General features: G+C 35.7%; 3 protein-coding genes across 4 annotated transcripts; all 3 read left to right on the top strand.

Annotated features, from left to right (window-relative positions):
- The first annotated feature begins 6,663 nt into the window (after nucleotides 1–6,663).
- LOC113774860 (protein NUCLEAR FUSION DEFECTIVE 6, chloroplastic/mitochondrial-like) lies at nucleotides 6,664–8,879 on the top strand. The gene is made up of 3 exons (XM_027319504.1): nucleotides 6,664–6,861; nucleotides 6,979–7,097; nucleotides 8,404–8,879. The coding sequence occupies exons 1-3, from the start codon at nucleotides 6,704–6,706 to the stop codon at nucleotides 8,421–8,423; spliced, it is 297 nt and encodes a 98-aa protein (XP_027175305.1). The 5' UTR covers nucleotides 6,664–6,703; the 3' UTR covers nucleotides 8,424–8,879.
- Nucleotides 8,880–9,959: 1,080 nt separating this feature from the next.
- LOC113774829 lies at nucleotides 9,960–14,964 on the top strand. Its single transcript, XM_027319462.1, has 7 exons — nucleotides 9,960–11,777; nucleotides 11,855–11,944; nucleotides 12,031–12,212; nucleotides 12,303–12,423; nucleotides 13,121–13,189; nucleotides 13,378–13,507; nucleotides 14,364–14,964. Exons 1-7 carry the CDS (start codon nucleotides 10,062–10,064, stop codon nucleotides 14,603–14,605), a joined length of 2,550 nt encoding a protein of 849 aa, XP_027175263.1. The 5' UTR covers nucleotides 9,960–10,061; the 3' UTR covers nucleotides 14,606–14,964.
- Nucleotides 14,965–15,270: 306 nt separating this feature from the next.
- LOC113774830 (protein ABIL1-like) lies at nucleotides 15,271–17,519 on the top strand. 2 transcript variants are annotated; one of them, XM_027319464.1, is made up of 10 exons: nucleotides 15,273–15,620; nucleotides 15,715–15,797; nucleotides 16,064–16,211; nucleotides 16,375–16,474; nucleotides 16,598–16,637; nucleotides 16,721–16,860; nucleotides 16,987–17,045; nucleotides 17,153–17,234; nucleotides 17,349–17,391; nucleotides 17,465–17,519. In XM_027319464.1, exons 1-10 carry the CDS (start codon nucleotides 15,534–15,536, stop codon nucleotides 17,475–17,477), a joined length of 795 nt encoding a protein of 264 aa, XP_027175265.1. In that variant the 5' UTR covers nucleotides 15,273–15,533; the 3' UTR covers nucleotides 17,478–17,519. The 2 variants fall into 2 exon arrangements, with proteins under 2 accessions (XP_027175264.1, XP_027175265.1); XM_027319463.1 differs by lacking the exon at nucleotides 17,465–17,519 and having other exon boundaries at nucleotides 15,271–15,620; nucleotides 17,349–17,457.
- Nucleotides 17,520–18,817: the final 1,298 nt, after the last annotated feature.

Raw genomic sequence — 18,817 nt, 5'->3', positions numbered from 1 at the left:
TAAAAATAAATATTGCTCCACTTTGATGAGAGGTTGTATTGGTGACAACTGAGAGACGCGAGAGAGAGCTCACTACTGTGTGAATGGTTTTGCATGGTAAAATGTAGCCGCGGGTGGGCGGGGCGCAACAACGTCCAGTAGTAAAGTAGTGTCACTTGAGGGTCCGTCTGTTTGCTTGTAAAATAATTTCCCCAAGAAAATCTTTTCGCTGAAAATCATTTTCTTGAAAAATTCGCATTCTAATATAATTATCAGTTAGTATCTCTCTACTACTACTATAGACAATCCATGTTAAACACCACAATCAATTTGAGAGTCAAAAAACGGTAAAAAAAAAATCTTTTTAAAGCATTCATTGAAAATTCTATGAACAATTGAATAAGATGATGTAACCAACAATACTATTGATTTAGATTCACTGAAACCTTTTGCAGAAGTTTGGTTTCCATTGGATAGAGTAAAACCTTTTTTCTAGAAAAAAATTTTTTGGACACTTTTTCAACCAAACATCAGAAAAAAGGGAAAACATTTTTTTTGAAAAAATTTTCCATTGATACAAATAGACCCTAAGCAAGCATGTTTTGATAGAAAATTATTTAAAATAACTTTTTTTAAAATCATTATTTTTTTAATATGATGTACGTTAAATAAAAAAATAATTTTGAACTCGTGTCCTAGGATGGAGAAAAATATTTTTTAATATCATTATCTCTAATATTATTTACCTCTTCAACCTTAGCAAATTATTCTCATTGTTACAGACTTAGTTGATCATATCAGTGGGTGGGCCGCTGCGTAGCACGGCCAGAACCATACTAGTATATATATATATATAGATATATATACGTATGTACATGTGCGCGCGCGTGTATATAGCTTTACTGTAGAAGCACGCAACCGTTTGGATTAGCTATTTTTTTTTGGTGTTTTTGAAAAATTTTACTGTAGTAGAGTTTTTAGAGTATATTTTGAAATATTTTTAGGAAATATTTTAAAATATTTAAGATGAGAAGAGTTTTTACAATATATTTTGAAATATTTTTTAAAATTTTTAAAAAAATTTAAACTAATTTTTAAATTATCTTTTAAAGTACTTTTTAAAATTTTTATTATATTTAAAAAATTAATTCTTAAAAAACAGGGGATCCAAACAAACATGCTGCGGATCGCTGGGGCGGTCTGCCATGGCTGGTGGGATCGCGTAGGGACTACGTGCAATCACATGTAGTAGTGACACAACTAGTTAGGATTTGAATATTTTGAATATTCGATTTATGTTTTTCTTTTTCGGTCGGATCATGAAAAGTCTTTTAGTCCCTTTTTTTGCCCCCTTTTCCCTGCAAGTTCAAGGAATCCGATCTGTAAAGTTATGAAATTGGCTGGGCTAACTGTCTCGGAAAAAATGTACAACTAGAAGGTGAATCACGGTTTGGACTTTGGGTTGCCCATTTGGTGAAAATTAACAATAGTACCTTTTTATATTTTCAATCGATATTTCTATCTTGAAGTATTATAATTATCTTTATCTTTTTCAAAATATTTTTAAAAAGCATAATTGAAACGAATAAAAAAAATTACCATATAAAACAATTATAAAAAATATGTCAGTCATTTTTTGCGTATAATATTCTAATCCAAATATATATATATATATATATATATATAATGACAAGTCATGTGATACTCATGTGATTAAAAATTTATAAGTGGTAGCATCTTTAAACTACCAATTCAAATTGTTAATTAAGCAATCAGTCCCATTTATTTTTTTTTTCAAGACCCTTTTCAGTAGGATAATTTTTTTCCACCAGTATTATCTTTTCCCATTCTCTTTTTTTCTTTTGGAATAATCTATGCTTGGAGTAGTTGTTTCGCGCTATTATAAAGCATATCTAATACAGTAGTATTTTCCTGGTCTAGTTAAATAAATTCCCATCACGGAGACTTGTGGAAAAACGTGGAGGATGGGGTCCGTTTGTTGGGTGTGTGGGAGTTTCTGATTATATGACCAAAGGTATCAACTATCAGCTATAATATAACACTGCTAGTTAATATAATTGGTTGATAAAAGATGGAGACAAGACACCCAAATGTGAAGGCGTAATAAGACGAATAAAGAAAAGGCAACAAACCCCAAAAGATGGTTGTTAAAAACTTTAGGAAAGCCAGTACAGTGGCTTTTTCATTCATTTTGGTTTGGAGACCAATAATGAGTGGCGCAGACGTTAGGCATGGTTTTGGTGGGAGCAGCTTGCAAGAGAATTTCTTCCCGACTTGATTCGTTGACCATTTGTAGAAATTATTATGAACCTGCACGCTGGCCCGATTTTTTTGGCGGTTCATTTTGGTCAATACCGAACTATTTTTTTGTTTTTTCCCTTTTAATGGAGAGTTAACCATCCCTCTCGTCCTCTCTAACCCCAGTCACCTCTAATGAGATTTTTCTTATTAAGCAAAGTTATAGCCTATAGGAATGGGTTTATTAAGGGAATTGTTAGTCTTTTTGTTTGCATGCATGCAATTAACTCGTCGCACATGCCAAGTTTTAAATTTTAATTAATCGCCTATAAAGGGTGCTTGACACCTTGGCACCTACTTGGATGTTTGCTTCACCAAATTGTTAAAAAAAACAAAAAAAAATAAGAAAGAGGATGTCATTGGTTTGTGAGCTAAGTATAGTTTTAATTTTCATTTATGTACAAGTCAAGTGTAATTATTTTATTCTTTAAAGGGAAATTCTAAACTTTACGAGCAGAAGAAAGAAGAGGGAAACTTAAAGTTGAACAATCTAAGTTGGGGTTTAAGTAGAGGTATAAATGAGTCGAATCGAACCGAATATCTCATGTTTGAACTCTGTTCTTTAAACGGTTCGAACAAAGTTCGTATTCGTTTGTTAATTTTTAAACTCCAAACCTATGTTCATGTTCGGCTCGTTAAGTAAAATTCATGTTCAAGTTCAAATTCATATTCGACTCATTTAATATAAACAAACCGTTCGCGAACATGCTCAAAAAACTCGAATTCAGATTATTTTAAGTTTTAAATATGCCATATAAATCATTAATCATCCTAAAAAATAATTAAAACACTAAGTGACTAAATTATATTATTCATTAACTATACAACTAACATTAACATAAAACAATAAAATAAAACAAAGCAATTTTCCCTCCAAATATAAAAGTCCAGCCATAAAATTAACCATAAAATTTGTCAAATGACAATTATATCCATGTTCGAGAACGTTCGTCAAAACTTACGAACATGCTCGTGTTCGCTTGATTATTAATCGAACAAAAAAATTTGTTCGAATTTGATTCGTTTAAAGTTTCGAACGAGCCTTTCACGAATACGAACGAATCAAAACAAATCGAACTACTGAATAGTTCAATTCGTTTAACGGCTCTAGTTTTAAGGACAATCAATTGCAATTTTTTTCCAAAACTTTACAAGCTGACTATTACTTCCTTCCAAAAGAAAAGAAATCTACTTTTTAAACAACACAATTCTATTAGAAATTTTTGTGCTATTAAACTTCTTAGTTTTGATCATACAAGTGTAACAAAATAGTTTTAGAGGAAGCGAGATTCATGTGAATCCACGGAATTAAAAAACCTTTAAGATGTGAACTGTAAGCTATATTTATCTCATGGCTTCAAATACCTTTAAGATGTGAGCCGTAAGCTATACGTACCTCATGGCTTCATACCTCTTTTAGCATTTGGTATGTGTTTAAGAATATGAACGTGTGCTTGTGTAATATGGGTATTATCTCAAGGCATGTTAAAAGCCGAGCGAACAATAATTTTACATCAAGTATTGTTATATGCTTGTCTGACCAAAAAAAAAAAGTATTGTTGTATGCTTTTACTCTTTTTGATCTACAAGCGTTTTCAGTGCTCCGTTAAAAGTGATTTTTGAAGGGTTTAATTACACTTTACCCACTTGAACTTGGGGTGAGTAACACATTGCCCCATTGTACTTAGGAAATATACAGTTTGCTCCCCGATGTTAACATTTTGAGGGTTTTGAATGACATCATCAATTTTCATTCCAAAACTAACCCCAACTAAAATTTTTACATGTGGAGCACAATTTGTAATACAATCCCAACGATCACTTTGTTAATTGTTGCTCAATATTCTCTACAAATTTGGCTATAAAAAAATAACTTGAACTCTTGCACATTCCAAACTAAAGAAGTACACTATTTAATCACTATATAGTTTGATAAACATCTAGGAATCCAAACAAAATATACAAGCTGGAAAAGCAACTTAGATAGCAGAAGATGCATAAAGCCCCTCATATTTCATCAAAATGCTCAAACAAGAAGGAAAATATTTCGAGAGATAAGATGTACTTTCACATTTAATCTCCTTGATGCCTCATTGATCAAAAGGCTACCAATTGTTATTTTACGAGAGGAATCATGATTTGCACAAGATAGGAAGAAGTAGTAGTATTGGAAGAGTTTTAGAAGTTTTAAACTTGTTACCGATAACATTTAAGATTATTTCGTCTTTTTTTATTTTCTTTTTGTAACGTTACATAAGGTTTTATTACTTAGGCGCCAATATTCCGCCTAATAGATAAAGTTGTCCATACAAATAATATAGGCATTAATGTCAGTTCACTAAAGTTTTGTACAGAATTCTAAAATTTGATGTCAGTAGAGGGTAAAGTGTATATATTCTAAATTCAAGGGGTAAAGTGTTACTTACCCCCAAGTTTAGGGGGGTAAAGTGTAATTAGCATCCTCTACGAGATAGAGTTTCATAGACTTCACTTTTCTTACAAGATTTCAGTTCTTTTTCATAGAAGAGTATCTGTCTATTATTTTCTATTTGTGTCCCATTTGGCATTCAATTCAAGGGAAATTTAGTTTCAATCCGAACTAGAACAATCCTTTATTAATAAGATGTGTAAGAATCACTTTAAACCCTCAACCAAGTAGGAAGGGAGTAAAGGATTTGAATTCGAAATCTCTAATTTTTTGATCTCAACTTGAATAAAAAGTTGTTTGTTTAATATTTTACCTTTTTTGAACAAAAAAAAAAGAGAGTAAATTTTATATACACTGACAGTATATACACTATCACCGTTGGATCTATGACATATGTGATATGTTTTCAGAACCGGACCGGGTATCGACTCGGTTGAGCTCAGGGCTCAGGGGTCAATGGGTTCAACCGGATTCAATCGGGGTTGAACCGGATGACGTCATAAATAAAAATTATTTAAAAATTAAAATATTATATGTAAAATTCCTAATAGCATGTTAATATTAATAAAGATATATTTATATATATTTGATGTTTCAAATATATTTAATAAGAAAATACAAAGAAATTAGAACAATTAAGTAGCAATTTATGTTATTTAATGAGCATTAACAAGTTTAGAATTAAAATTATGGACTTAATTGAAAAATAACACCAAACTTTAAGACAACATTTATAAAGTATGAAATATTTGAGATATATTAATAATTTTTAATAACCTAGGGGTCAAAACATAATATTAAAAATATTTGACCTTTCAAAAAAAAGAAAAAAAAAAGAGACCCGGTTCTTATTTTTCCGGTCAAACCCTGGTTTGACCGAATTTTTAATTTTTCTATTTTTAGGGTTAATTCGGGCCGGACAATTGGTCGGTTCTCGATTCGACAGGTTAGACTGGCCCGATCCGGTCCAAGTTTAAAAACAGAGCATATGTGCAAAAGTTGAATTTTAAATTCAAAATTTATATATTTATCATTTATCTAATGCTGACAGTGTACGAAAGATTAATTAAAAAAAATCTTGAGACACATTATTGTCATTCACATATATGATGATGGTATTTTATTTGACAAATTTCATGACGTAAAAATACATAATACCCCTACTTATGATAGCAATTATAACTACCTTATCTTACCTACACTGCAATTGAAATTAGGGATGTAATGAAGTCGAATCGAGTGCGAGTATCGTTATACTCGAGCTCGACTCGACAGTAGAGAGGTATTGCTCGAGTTCAAGCGAGCAGTAGAAACGGAGTTCGAACTCAAACTCGAATAGTGGTTCAAAAATTTGAGATCGATTCGATTATGCTCGATTTTCTTGCGAATATGATCAAGCTCGAGTATTTGACTTGACTAAAAGAGTAATTTTGGTAATTTTTACTACTCTTAAACCTAAAAGGGTAAAATTGTAATAACTAAATATATAATTTTTAATTAATTAATTTGTGCTTGATAAGGTTTGACGAGCCACCGAGCTTAAAAAATCATACTCGAACTCGATTTGAATAATTATCGAGCTACTCATACTTGACTCGCACTCGATTTGATCTAGTGCGAGTCAAACTTTTGACCGAATTACTTGTGAAGAACTCAGTTCGATTACATTCTTAATTAAATGAGGAGGTGGGTTCGATTACATCCCTAATTGAAACGAGATATAGGAATGTATTTGGTTTTCCATATCATTAGAAGTGCAAGAGACTGCCAATGTATCAACTCCCTCGTTTCAATCCCCTACTTATCAATTGAAGGATTTCTTAGTGAAAAATCAATTTTCTGTCAAAAAAGAAATTAAAATAAAAACGACATCGTTGCACGCCCAACAGCAAACGATGTCGTAATATGGGTTTTGGTAACAAAACCCTCGGAAACCCTCCTGTTCTTGCTCGAACACGCTCTCTGCTTTGTTCCACAATGGCATCTTCTACTTCTCGGGTGCTATCGAGATTATCTTCTCGATTACAGCCTGTGGCTCTCAAACTTGGCGGCAACAAGAAAGCCTCAATTCCGGCCTCCATATCATCTTCGACGGCCTCTCAATCTGCCGCTAAACGCAGTTCGTGGATTTCAAGGTTAAATGAATCTTTCATCCTCACTTCAGAGTTCATCCAAACCCTAACGTATACACGCGCATCCTCTGATATAGCCACCATTTCGGTATGATTAAATGTTAATTCTGAATTGCTTAGGTTACCTGTGGAGTTGAGCGGTGCTGAGACGATGTTACCGTTGCATAGTGCGATAGCTTCGGCTCGGCTGACGTCCAGCTTGTCCATCGAATCACGTCTCTGGGGATTAGTTCCGCAAGGTTCGTTGTGACATTCGTTAAAACTAAAGTATAGTTTTGCTGTAATACTGTTAGGATTGATTACTTGGGATTACATTGAAGTCATTTTGTTGCTTGCAACTGCTTTAAGCTGATATGGATGTGAAACTACTCGTGAAATGTGAATGTTGTATGCTAATATCTGTATTCAGTGGCTAAGTATGTGTCAATTTTGTATTGCATGTATTGATGAAATGTGAATATGTTAGCGTGGAATCAATTTTTTTTATCTGTTTTGACAATTTTCTATTTTGCTTATGTGTAATCAGCAAGAAAGTGCATCCTAACTTTTCAGGCATGATTCAGCTAATTGTCTCATTGCGACTTTTTAGACTATCTCCCTTTGTGGTTATCTTTTTGTTCAAATTCTTGCTTTGCGTCACTCATGAATTTTATGGATAGTAAAATTACACCGCATTCCGAACTGTTGGATTTAGGCAATCATGCTTACAGAGGTTGTGGATGTCTTCTCTAGACTACTTTCAAGGACTTTGGACCTGCTTGTAGGATTTATTTTGGGACTTGGAAAGGAGTTTTTGCAGTGGAAGTCCTTGTGTTACATTTTAGTTGCTTATAGCTGTTTTCACTCCCGTATTAAGGTTACACTTTGAGCTGCAGGTTCAAGTACAGGAGTGGAATCACTACTATTCATCCTCCTGCTCTTTAGAAATGTCAAAGGTTCAAGTATATTTAGGCATGGGTGTAAAGGCTATTTTCACAGCCAGTCCTTGGCCATGGACTGATGGGATGGAGTAATAGGGCTTTATGTTTCCAGGGTCAGTTAAAAAGTCGGCATTGTTGTTCTTTTAACTGCATTCACTAGGATAATTAAAGAAGAATTCAAGCTTCAAGTTTTATGACATCAAGAGTTTGTTATGGCGACCTTTTGGGTCATCTGAAGAAGAGGGATGGGAAATATAGGTTACATATATGGCTGTGGACTTGCTTTGATATTTGTTAAAAGCAAATTTTTTCAAGGATCTTACCTCTTAGATGATTGGTCATCCTCTAAACTTGTACTTGACGTGCATTTTGGGGGGGAAAAAATCTTGCTTAGGCTTGTTGAAATGTTAAGGGAGCTAGCTTGCAGCCTATTGCAAGCATGAAGTTTGGAAAAACAGAGTTAATATCACGAAGTTCAGTTTCATTTGCCTGCTATTAGATATTCCTTTACCTTTATACTATGCTATTATTAGAAATGTGGCTTTATTGTGTGTTGCATTTCCTGTTACATTTTGCACAATAGCTTCAAATTGATATGGCAATCTCTTCTCTTTGTGTGGCACAGGTATTTCATTGCCTTTATGACAGCATTTTGTGGACTGGTTCCAGTGATGCTGTTTCTCTGCTTGGCTACGAATTAGGCTTCTTACTTTTCGGAATTTCAGAAATTGAAAATGCATCTATGCTACAAAATAACATTTCGCTTTCAGTTTTGACACCTCTGATTTTTGTCCTTCTTCGATGTATGCATCTGTCCTAGAGCTCAACTACTCTTGTTCGGTGAAATTGGCATGTTATAATCAATTGGCTGGTGCAAGTCTGCAAAAGAGAGAGTTAATGGCTTGAGTGCTGTTTTCACTTCGATATGTTGGAGTTTGACTGCATGTGATGTTTAAGGATTCCTTGGTTCCAGCATCAGTAAACGGAAGTTATATTCTGACGTATTGGCAAGATGGTGAAATTCATCACCTTTATATATATGTAACTTAGGCCAAATTTAATTTGAACTCAGGTTAACAAGATTTGAGGCTACTTACAGTTTCTGAAGCGAGCTTAATTTTTATTTTTATTTTTATAATGGTTCTTATTCCACTCAATGCAAAATTGCGTTCAATCTTGCTTGCCTGAGTTCAAGTTTCCCATTCCCACAATCCAAGAAGACGAAGAGAAATCTGCACTCTCTGAAGTATAAGCTAATAAGGAGGGGGTTTGTTTGATATTTCATTTTTTTAAATAATATTTCGTTTGCATCATAAATATATTTTTTAACCCATTTTTTTATATTTTCAATTATCTTTTTATCTCACATATATCACATTACAAGAAATGCTAGAGTAATTATTTCAAATAATATTCTAAATAACACTAGTACTCTGTCCAAAACAGATCACAAGCCTTTGAGTGTGTTTGGACAGCCAATTATTTGGCCAAATATATTTGCTGACATCACCATTACAATTTCCAATACACCTTTTTACCTTCCCAATTACTTTTTTATCTCACATACATCACATCACAAAAAGTGCTACAGTAAAAATATTTCAAATAACTTACAATCCAAACACACTCTTTATTATTCTCTTTATTTTTTGGGATTCCACCTTTCCTGCAATTAAGGGAAATTGGAATCTCTCGCAGGTATATAATAGGGATATGATTATTCATAATCGACTGCGTTTTGCGGTCGTCATGATGTTGCTCCTCATCATTTGTCTTCGACAATACTACTGCTCCGGTTAATTCTCATCATTTGTCATTGGCTCAAGAAATTGTCAAATATAGCAGTCAAGCTCCAAGTAATAATATTATTGTAAAATCCTGTTTTCATAAACTGATGGATCTAAATAAATTGATTTTCTTTGGAATAGGTCTTGTTTGGATTGTATTTTTCTAAATTTTTTGTAAAAAAATTATTAGAATGATTTGATATATATAATATAAAAAATTAATTAAAAAATATGTTTATAAAAAATATAGCAATATTTCTTTGGAAAATTGCTGTCCAAACAAGCAAGGAAGTGTCTCAGTGAAGATGATAAACAGCGGCGCGCCTCAAAGGAAAAGAGGGGACTGTACGTGTTCAACCCCAGTAAATGAAAATTCGGTCCCTTGTACAACTCTGTCAGTCAGACCCGGGTCTATGGATTACATTCCAAATACCTAAAATAAGTCCACCCGACAGGAAAATGGACGATGATGCTTAGCCTATTTTAGCGGCCACGTATGGCCTCCTTCACCTGCCCACCCCTGCAACAAAGTCGACTCCAACTTTTATCCTTTGCTCACTGCAACTACTCTTCTGCTTTAATCACTTTCTTGAATGTTTCAACAACGAAGCACGCATTCAACCAAAGATTTTCACCATTTCTTCAAGTTAATGCGCATGTTGCCCCCTTGGAAGCAAAGTTGCCCAGGAACACCCACCACAATGTCTCAAGAAACAACCATAAAGCTATTGGGCAGAATGGTTCTGGGGTTTCCTCTGATAGTCTGAGGGACAGAAGAATTGGTGAAAGTTTTCAAAAAAGTAGTCATTTTGATGCAGCTGTAGCGGATAATGTTGAGAAAAGAGTTATACTGAAGGATAGACATGCAAAGACTAGATTAAACCCCAAAAGCAGAACAGTTACGAGTCCTCAGTTTTCGTCGACGAGGTCTAAGGATGGAAATACAGGAAAAGATGTCAAGAAAGCACAGGGAAATGGAAAGGGCACTAGCAAGAAGGAAAGAAAGCCGGAGAATGAGGACCAAATTAATCAGCTGGAAGTTGAAAGGGTAGGAAAGGCTTCTAAGAAAAGTAAGGCTGATACACCTGGAACTGTGCTGAGGGTAGGGCTCGATATGTGCTCTAAAAGGGGGGATGTTATAGGTGCAATTCGGCTATATGATTTAGCTAGGAAAGAAGGGATAAATTTGGGGCAGTACCATTATGCTGTACTTCTCTATCTTTGTTCTTCTGCTGCCACTGGTGTTGTGCAGCCAGCAAAAAGCGGTAGCGGTAATAGAAGCTTGAATCCTCTGGGGTTGTCCAAGGAGATAAACTCTGAAAATAAAGAGGGGCTGGATTTCAATGGTTTTCCGGCTAAGGTAAACAATCCTGTAAGTTTTTCAAATGACTCTAAGTTACCCTATCCTCAAAGTTTAGATGAGATGGTTCAGTTCATGAAGTCTGACACTGAGCATGCGAACACAGATGTGATGGGAGAAGAAGGTTCTGGAATTCAAGTTACTCTGGATGTCAAGAGATACGCACTTAAAAGGGGATTTGAAATATATAATAACATGCTTTTTGATAAGGTTCCAATGAATGAAGCGACATTTACATCTGTGGCTAGAATTGCAATGTCATTAGGAGATGGAGACTTGGCCTTTGATATTGTAAAGCAAATGAAAGAATTAGGAATTAACCCTCGATTGCGATCTTATGGTCCTGCACTGTCAGTTTTCTGCAACAATGGAAATGTTGAGAAAGCGTTTATGGTTGAAGAACATATGTTGCAGAATGGTGTCTGTCCAGAGGAGCCAGAACTTGAAGCCCTTTTGAGAGTAAGTGTAGAAACTGGAAAGAGTGACAGAGTCTATTATCTGTTGCATAAGCTAAGAACAAGCGTTAGGCAGGTCTCGTCTTCTACTGCAGATTTGATCGAGAAGTGGTTCAGGAGCAAGGTAGCTTCAAGAGTGGGGAAGAGGAAATTGGGTCAAAGACTCATAAAGAAAGCAATGGAAAATGGAGGTGGCGGTTGGCATGGACTGGGCTGGTTGGGTAAAGGGCGCTGGACTGTTTCGCGTACATCTGTGGGATCTGATGGCTTATGCAGATGTTGTGGAGAAAAATTAGTCACCATTGACCTTGATCCTGCAGAAACTGAACATTTTGCCAGATCAGTGACTTCGCTTGCCATACAAAGAGATAAAAATTCAAATTTTGAAAAATTTCAAGTACGTTATATTTCTTAATCGTGATTGTTTAATCTAGATATATAATGGTACGATGAAGAATATGCAACAAATTGCAGAAATGGCTCGATTATTACGGACCGTTTGAAGCAGTCGTAGATGGAGCAAATATTGGCCTTTACACTCAAAGAAAATTTAAACCATCCAAGGCAAGATTTTCTATTGTTATGCAGATCAAAGATAACACATAATCAATCTATCTTTATCTCTCTTTTTCTGACAATGTTCTGTTTAGGTTAATGCAGTTGTTAATGGACTTCGTCAAATGCTTCCATCTAAGAAATGGCCACTCATTGTCTTGCATAACAGGCGTCTAACTGGAGATAAGATGAATGAACCTGTCAATCGAGCACTGATTGAGAAGTGGAAAAATGCAGATGCACTCTATGCAACTCCTACTGGATCAAATGATGATTGGTTAGAACTACAAATTCTATAATACTTCAAATTTCATCTATTCTTGTTTACTTAGAGTGATAAACTTTAATGCATCTGAGTTAAATTTAGGTACTGGTTATATGCAGCCATCAAGTTTAAATGCTTAATTGTCACGAATGACGAGATGAGAGACCACTTATTTCAACTTCTGGGAAATGATTTTTTCCCTAAATGGAAAGAAAGACATCAGGTAAGTAGTTATAGCTAAATGAAAATATCTACCATTGTTTATTTGGAGCAGGGCAGTGCTAATCATCTCATAAAGTGTTAGATGCATTCAGAAGTATAATATGACTACAAATAGGACCATTGCAACAGCATGAGCATATCATTGACAGTTCTGGCAGCAGAAATTAGCAAGTTACTTACCAAAGAGAAAGAAAAAAGAGCTAGCTAAAATCATAAGACATAACTCTGCTGCTCGCTGTGCTATCCTTTTTCTTGATTTTCAGAAGAATGAGAGCCTCCATGATAGTTGTATATGCCAAGCAATGTGCATTTATTTCTTAGACTGTGGTCATTGTTGATCTTTGAGGAGTTTGCAAGAAAAAACATTGAATTTACACTCTAGACAAGTTGACTGATGGATTAATTAATTAGCATTCCTTATTCATTGGATTAAGACCTAAAAGAATATTACAAAACTGAACTGCATTTCCCAGGTTAGTTTGCCGATTCACTCTGTGAGTTGACCATTGCTTTAGCATTTCTTCTTGTTAATGCTGTTGCCATCATGAACTTAATATGTCTAAAACAAGATGAGCTCAATTTTTTTCTTTTCAAGGGCCAGAGCATCATTGATTTCTTCCTGTAGGTTTCTTTACAATGTCTAGTATTATTATGCAATTTGTTCTTTTCCTACTAAGGAATTGTATTGTTAATTGAAGGTACACTTCAGCTTTTCCGAAACTGGTCCAGTATTTCACATGCCACCTCCATGTTCTATTGTAATTCAGGTTAGGTTTCTTTGATTCCTCGATTTTTTCCTTTTTCAAAGATGCCAAAAGCTATGCGAGTCATCTTTTTGGTGCAAAATCCTCTTATGGAGAAGAATGTTGTTGAAGCAAAACATTAGTAAAGACAAATTGTACATTAATAGTATGACTGCAGTACAATGGATACCAATTTGTTGCCGTGTCAACAGGAGTCAGAGAAAGGCCACTGGCATATTCCAGTTGTTTCAGAAATTGAAACTCATGGTGAGGGAACATGGTTATGTGTTACAAGATCTCACCCGCTGAAAAGAGGCCTAGATTCTTCTAATGTTGATAAAGGTAATAGCTAGCCTGATAGAACAACCATCACAAATTGCAAACGAGAACGTGATGCCTTCTTTTTCATTCTTGTACTTTGAATTATGATGACTTACCTTTTCATGAGCTGTTACATAAATAGTCTGTTTGGCAAGTGAAATAACAGAACACTTTCATATGAACCAAAGAGGAAATTACTTAAAGCTAAAGTTAAGATGGAGATCTTTAGAACACTGGTAACTTTTCCAACATCTCTAGTACTTGAGAGTATAACGACTTTATAGATGCCAAAGAGCTTCACTGAGTATGGCAGCCTGGAAACTGGCAATGCAAATTCTTGTCCAAATGCGAGATTAATCGAAGTCATGTCAAATTACTTGTAAAAGTTCTACAGGATAAGAACACAGATGCACCATGCTTGGATGTTAGAGAGACTTACAACACTGAATATAGGCATAAGACCTCAAAGAAATTGAGCACTTGTACTGTTAGAGTTTCTGTAGATGAGCTGGACTTTCACTCTGGTTGCAGTTTCAGGAATGCTTGTACTTCGTTGAATCCTCTCATAATTGTTTGGTGCTAGGCTTACCCTGGCATAATGCATGTTACCAATGTTTATGGAAATCAGGGGCTGCACACTGCACATCTGTATATCACGTCAACAAAATTTTGCTGCTCAGTGGTAGAGTAACTGCCCTGCAGATTATGAAGAAATATCTTTCCATACCACAATGTGCCTGTTTTAAGATGTTAAGGAAGGTTTTATTTTTTCATTAGTTTTTGTTCTATTACTCCTTTTGTCCCCTTGCATAAACTTCTTCTTACCACAGACTCCGAGCTTTGACTGAAATGTATTCATTCTGCTTCTGAGAACCAGAGTTGCACCTTCCTCATGGCAAGGGAAACCAAAGAAGCGTGGGCAGTCAAAAGAGAAGGCAGCTTAAGCTGGAGCCAACAGGACATAGCAGTCATGATGGCAGTAAACAGGCACCTCAAAAAACATACCAGAATCTTAAAAATATTCTGTCGTCATCTTTGTTAGCAGATTATCGCTCAATCACTCCACAACTAGAGGCTGCAGAGAATTGTGGTGGCTGCATAATTGATTTTCAAATTTGAGTTCAGTAACTCAAAAGGTACTATGAAGGGCCCGGGTGGAAAACTAAAAATTTGGCATCATGGTGGTAGATCATACGTCTATGTAAGAACATAAATGATGAATTTTTTGTAATCCTGTTAAAAACATGCAAAGAGAGGCAGATAATCCTTTTGTCATGTAGATGTTAAGGTGGACATTATGTTGACTGGGAGGGAAGAGGTTAGTTGCAGCGCTGCTGATTTCAGGGTGTGCTTTGTAACTTATCTCCATGCAAAGTCTTCCTGACAGTTGGAAGTTAGTGTGTGAGAGTTGTATTTTTTCTGCGGGATATAACTGTTGAAGTTTATATGAGATAAAACTGCTGCTGCTTCTTGCTACATAGTCAGGAACCATATTTTAGGAGTTCTGAAGGTATAAAACATGACGAGCTAATCATTTTGGAAGCTTGCAGTTACTTGGTATTGCATCACATCTCATACAATTGAAGCGCCACGGCTCTTCTGAATTTTCCATTGTTACTTTCCTACCCAAACATTTGCGGAAAATTAATGTTGGTCCGTGACTTTGCCACTCACTTTCTTCTCATGGTCCGTATCGTATGGTCACCTGAAAAGTGAAGAGGGCGGAAGTTGAATTTTCTGTGTAGTTGTCATCAGTGGATGCGCTCTTTTAGAACTTAGACAGAAAGAAAAGGAACGAACAAAGGATCACGGGGCTTCCCTATTATTTGTCCTTATTGAAAGTGACACGGCCCATGAATGCACAAGAATCTCTCTTAATTAGATTTTGGTTTTCATCTGTTTAGTGCTCGATAGAATGTATCACAAGATCACAGAAACCTACCAGTCTCCAATCTGCAAAACCGAGTAGAAACAAAGAAGTTCCAAATATCATCTTCTTCTTTCACTCCTCTTACTTGTGCACCTCAATTTGTTTGTTGCAAAGAGAATGAATCAGCAGGACTCGAAATCATTAGCTGCCGAAAACCAAGAAGCTGAAACTGATGAAGGGACGCAGTTCGAAAAGTCTCTGCTTGTGCGTATGGAAATCTTTCAAATTCCGCGTGCGTGTAACGTTCTACTTGTTTTTCATGGTTCATCTGAATACTTCTATCTTGCCTTGTTTGCAGGAACTCAAGGACTTGTGCTCTCATCTTCGCCGTGCTGCAAATTATTGCGAGACGAGTTTCTCGAATGCTAAGGAGAAGAGAACGTGAGTCCTCTAACTTGCAGTCATAAACGGCATACTCCGGCAATTCTGAGAGCTCCTGAAACACCATTATGTGGGCAGTTTTTAAAATATTTTTAAAAAAAATTGACAAAGATAAACAATAATGTTTCTTGTAAATAACCAAGGTTCATAGCTCATGCAAAGCTTAAACATTTCAATCTAAACTTTTAGCACAAATCAGAAATTGAATAAAAGGGAAGAAAAGGATGCGTCTGTTAACGACTGTTCTACTACATAATCTTCTGCAGTGTGGTGGAGAACACAAAGGAGTACATAAGTAGGGCTGTAGTTACAGTGGTTGATCATCTCGGAAGCGTCTCAGCTAATCTTGAATGTCGGCTTTTAAATACCAACTCTGTTTCTGAGACCGAGCTTCGAATTGACAGCTTGAAAGAGGTTAGTACTGATAATTTGCACTAATATTAGCAGTTTTCCACCTTTCCTTTTCTGTTCTTTTACCCCTCAATATTCCGTTTCCTTCCCCACTCCTGTGGCATTGGTGAGAGAAACCTCAGGCAAACGTCTTTACCAGAAGCATGTCATGTCTTTTGATGAACAGAGAATCGGGACATGGGAAAAGTACTCTCACCTGCTTGCTCTCAGATCACACTGTTGGAATGCCGACTTTCCCAGATATCACTGTCGCTATATATTACCGCGTAACCATTTCAGACATTAAATTTCTTCCGTTTGTTTCTTGCTTCAAATTCGTCCATTTCTCTTCCCATGGGATAATGATTTCTTTCCTGACAGTCCTGTTCTGTTCTTTTAATTTTAACTAGCAAGTCCAGGTCTTCAGAGGACTAATACTACTGTCTCGAGGTAACATTCTCACATCTTTTGTTTATCTGTAACCTCACTGCGTAATTTCTTACAATGATATCGACCTCTTCTGCCCCATCCAGGCAGATAGCTGCTAGGACTGCAGAATTTCAGACGGGGGAGGTGCCACTTTTCTTGTACACGCACAACTGCAAGCCCTCTCTAGTTGAGAACCCGACATCTGATGAGAGCTCGGAGAAAAGAAAGAGCTTTTCAATTCCAGGTAATCAAATTTATGTGTCCTGAGCAAATTTTAAGATGCTAAGTTGACTAAACCTGAAATGCTAATGGAAAAAAGCGCAATCTTATCCTTGAATCTTCACGTAGAAACGGGTATGTGGTTTTGCAGTATTGCCAGTACGCGACGGGTTACCAGTAAAATATCAGCATCCTAATTTTCATTTTCAGGTGCATCATCTCGTTCCATACTTGGTGGTTGAGATTTAACTGTACAATTGTCTGCTCAAAAACAAATCTTCTTTTAACGATGAGTGCTGTTTGTGGGCTTGATGCAGGAGTCTCCGAAGCTAAAACGTAGCATGCTAAGCTGGAAATTAGCTCAAAATAAAGATCTTCGATCAGTGTTCATTCGGCGGGGTAAAAGAACACTAGCATAATTCTTGCCAATGGTTTTCTCTGCTACCTGCAACATAGAGCTCCCCGTTTGTAATATTGTAGTAGTAATTAGTGATTTCTTTAAGTCATGGACAGGTGGTTCTCGCTCGAAAGATTATACTGCTTTGTCTGCCTTGTCATTAGGACTAGACGGTTTGGTGGAAACAACGATGTAAGACTGTGACACGTACGTCTACAATTTCTAATATGAAATTGCATGAATGATGATGACGAGTCTTAACCCGTCGCTAAAAGGGTTTTTGGGAATTGCCACTTTTTAACGGGGCAGCCAGGGTGCGCTTAAACTCTACAATCAAGATCAGTGTTGCCTTCCAGGCAAATGTGGGGACAAAAGAGGAGAGAGATTAGGCCATTGCTGTTTCGATTTGGTCTTTAGGAGGGACAGATTGACTGATTTTTTTTTTTTTTCTAGAAACGACAACTGTAGTATATCTTAATCTATTCTATATTAGGAGAAGGGGGTGGACCTAAAGAGTTCTAGAGATATCTCGGAGGAGATTGAATCATCACCGGATCAAATGGATGCACTACGCACCTGCCTAGATTGACTGATTGAGTTCCACTATTTTGGTTGATTTTACTGAATATCAAGTTAGTTTGGTTAATTGTTTGGGCAGTCAAAGATTTTGGAAAAATTTTTTTTTCTTCCTGTTGCATCCTAAATAAGCTTTTCAGTCACCTTTTTTTTAAATATAATTTTACATACATTACACCATAAAAAGTTATTTTTTCAAATAAAATTTGAACAAAATCCAAGGAAATGAGACTTATTCGTGATCAAATTATTTGAATTGCCCGATATGGTAAATCTTAATTGTTCCCACTAGGGACTAATTGGAATCGTGTACATAACTCGAGGACGGCCTAACAATTTTAACCATCCAAGGCTGAATGGGGTCACTTATGAAATTTTGCCCAAGTAAACCAGGTTTCCTTGCTAATGATGATGCATTTTTGTATACATGGCCTTGAATTTGTCGTGCACAATTGCAATAGTATAAATTATGAATAATAGATTAATTTTTTATGTACTGACAGTGATTTTTTTTTTTAATACTAGTAGCTTTGAATGAATGTCATATGGCCATGATTTTAATTTTAAATTTGAAATTCATATTATGCGACAATGCTACTAATGTTGAAAAAAAATTAAAATTGTACATTGAAATGTACAAAAAAAAGTATCCATAAACAATTAAGGTAAAAAATTGGGTTGACATGATTTGATAGATCTTTTTTTTTTGTCCAAAAAAAGGACCTGGTCCCACTTCAGGCCCCCAACCCTTATTTGGGTTGTTGGGTTATTCCCCATTTTTGTTACAAGAGTCGAATTCTGGTGGATGCCCTAACTAGGGACTACACTACCAGGTCAGTTACCTTGGAGGGACGATTTGAAAGATCTAATGATTCAAATTTTGCCACGTTTCTACTACTTGAATCAACGAAATGATGTGACAAATTATGAGTCACTAGATCTACATAATAAATCAAAGTCTAGTGAAATAGTTTTTCCTTTTTTTCCTCAAAAATATTTTTTGTGGAGA

The sequence above is a fragment of the Coffea eugenioides genome, chromosome 6 (assembly GCF_003713205.1).
Source record: "Coffea eugenioides isolate CCC68of chromosome 6, Ceug_1.0, whole genome shotgun sequence".
Classification (NCBI taxonomy): Eukaryota; Viridiplantae; Streptophyta; class Magnoliopsida; order Gentianales; family Rubiaceae; genus Coffea; species Coffea eugenioides.
The sequence above is the reverse complement of the archived record's forward strand: the minus strand, read 5'-3'. Positions and strand labels throughout refer to the sequence as shown.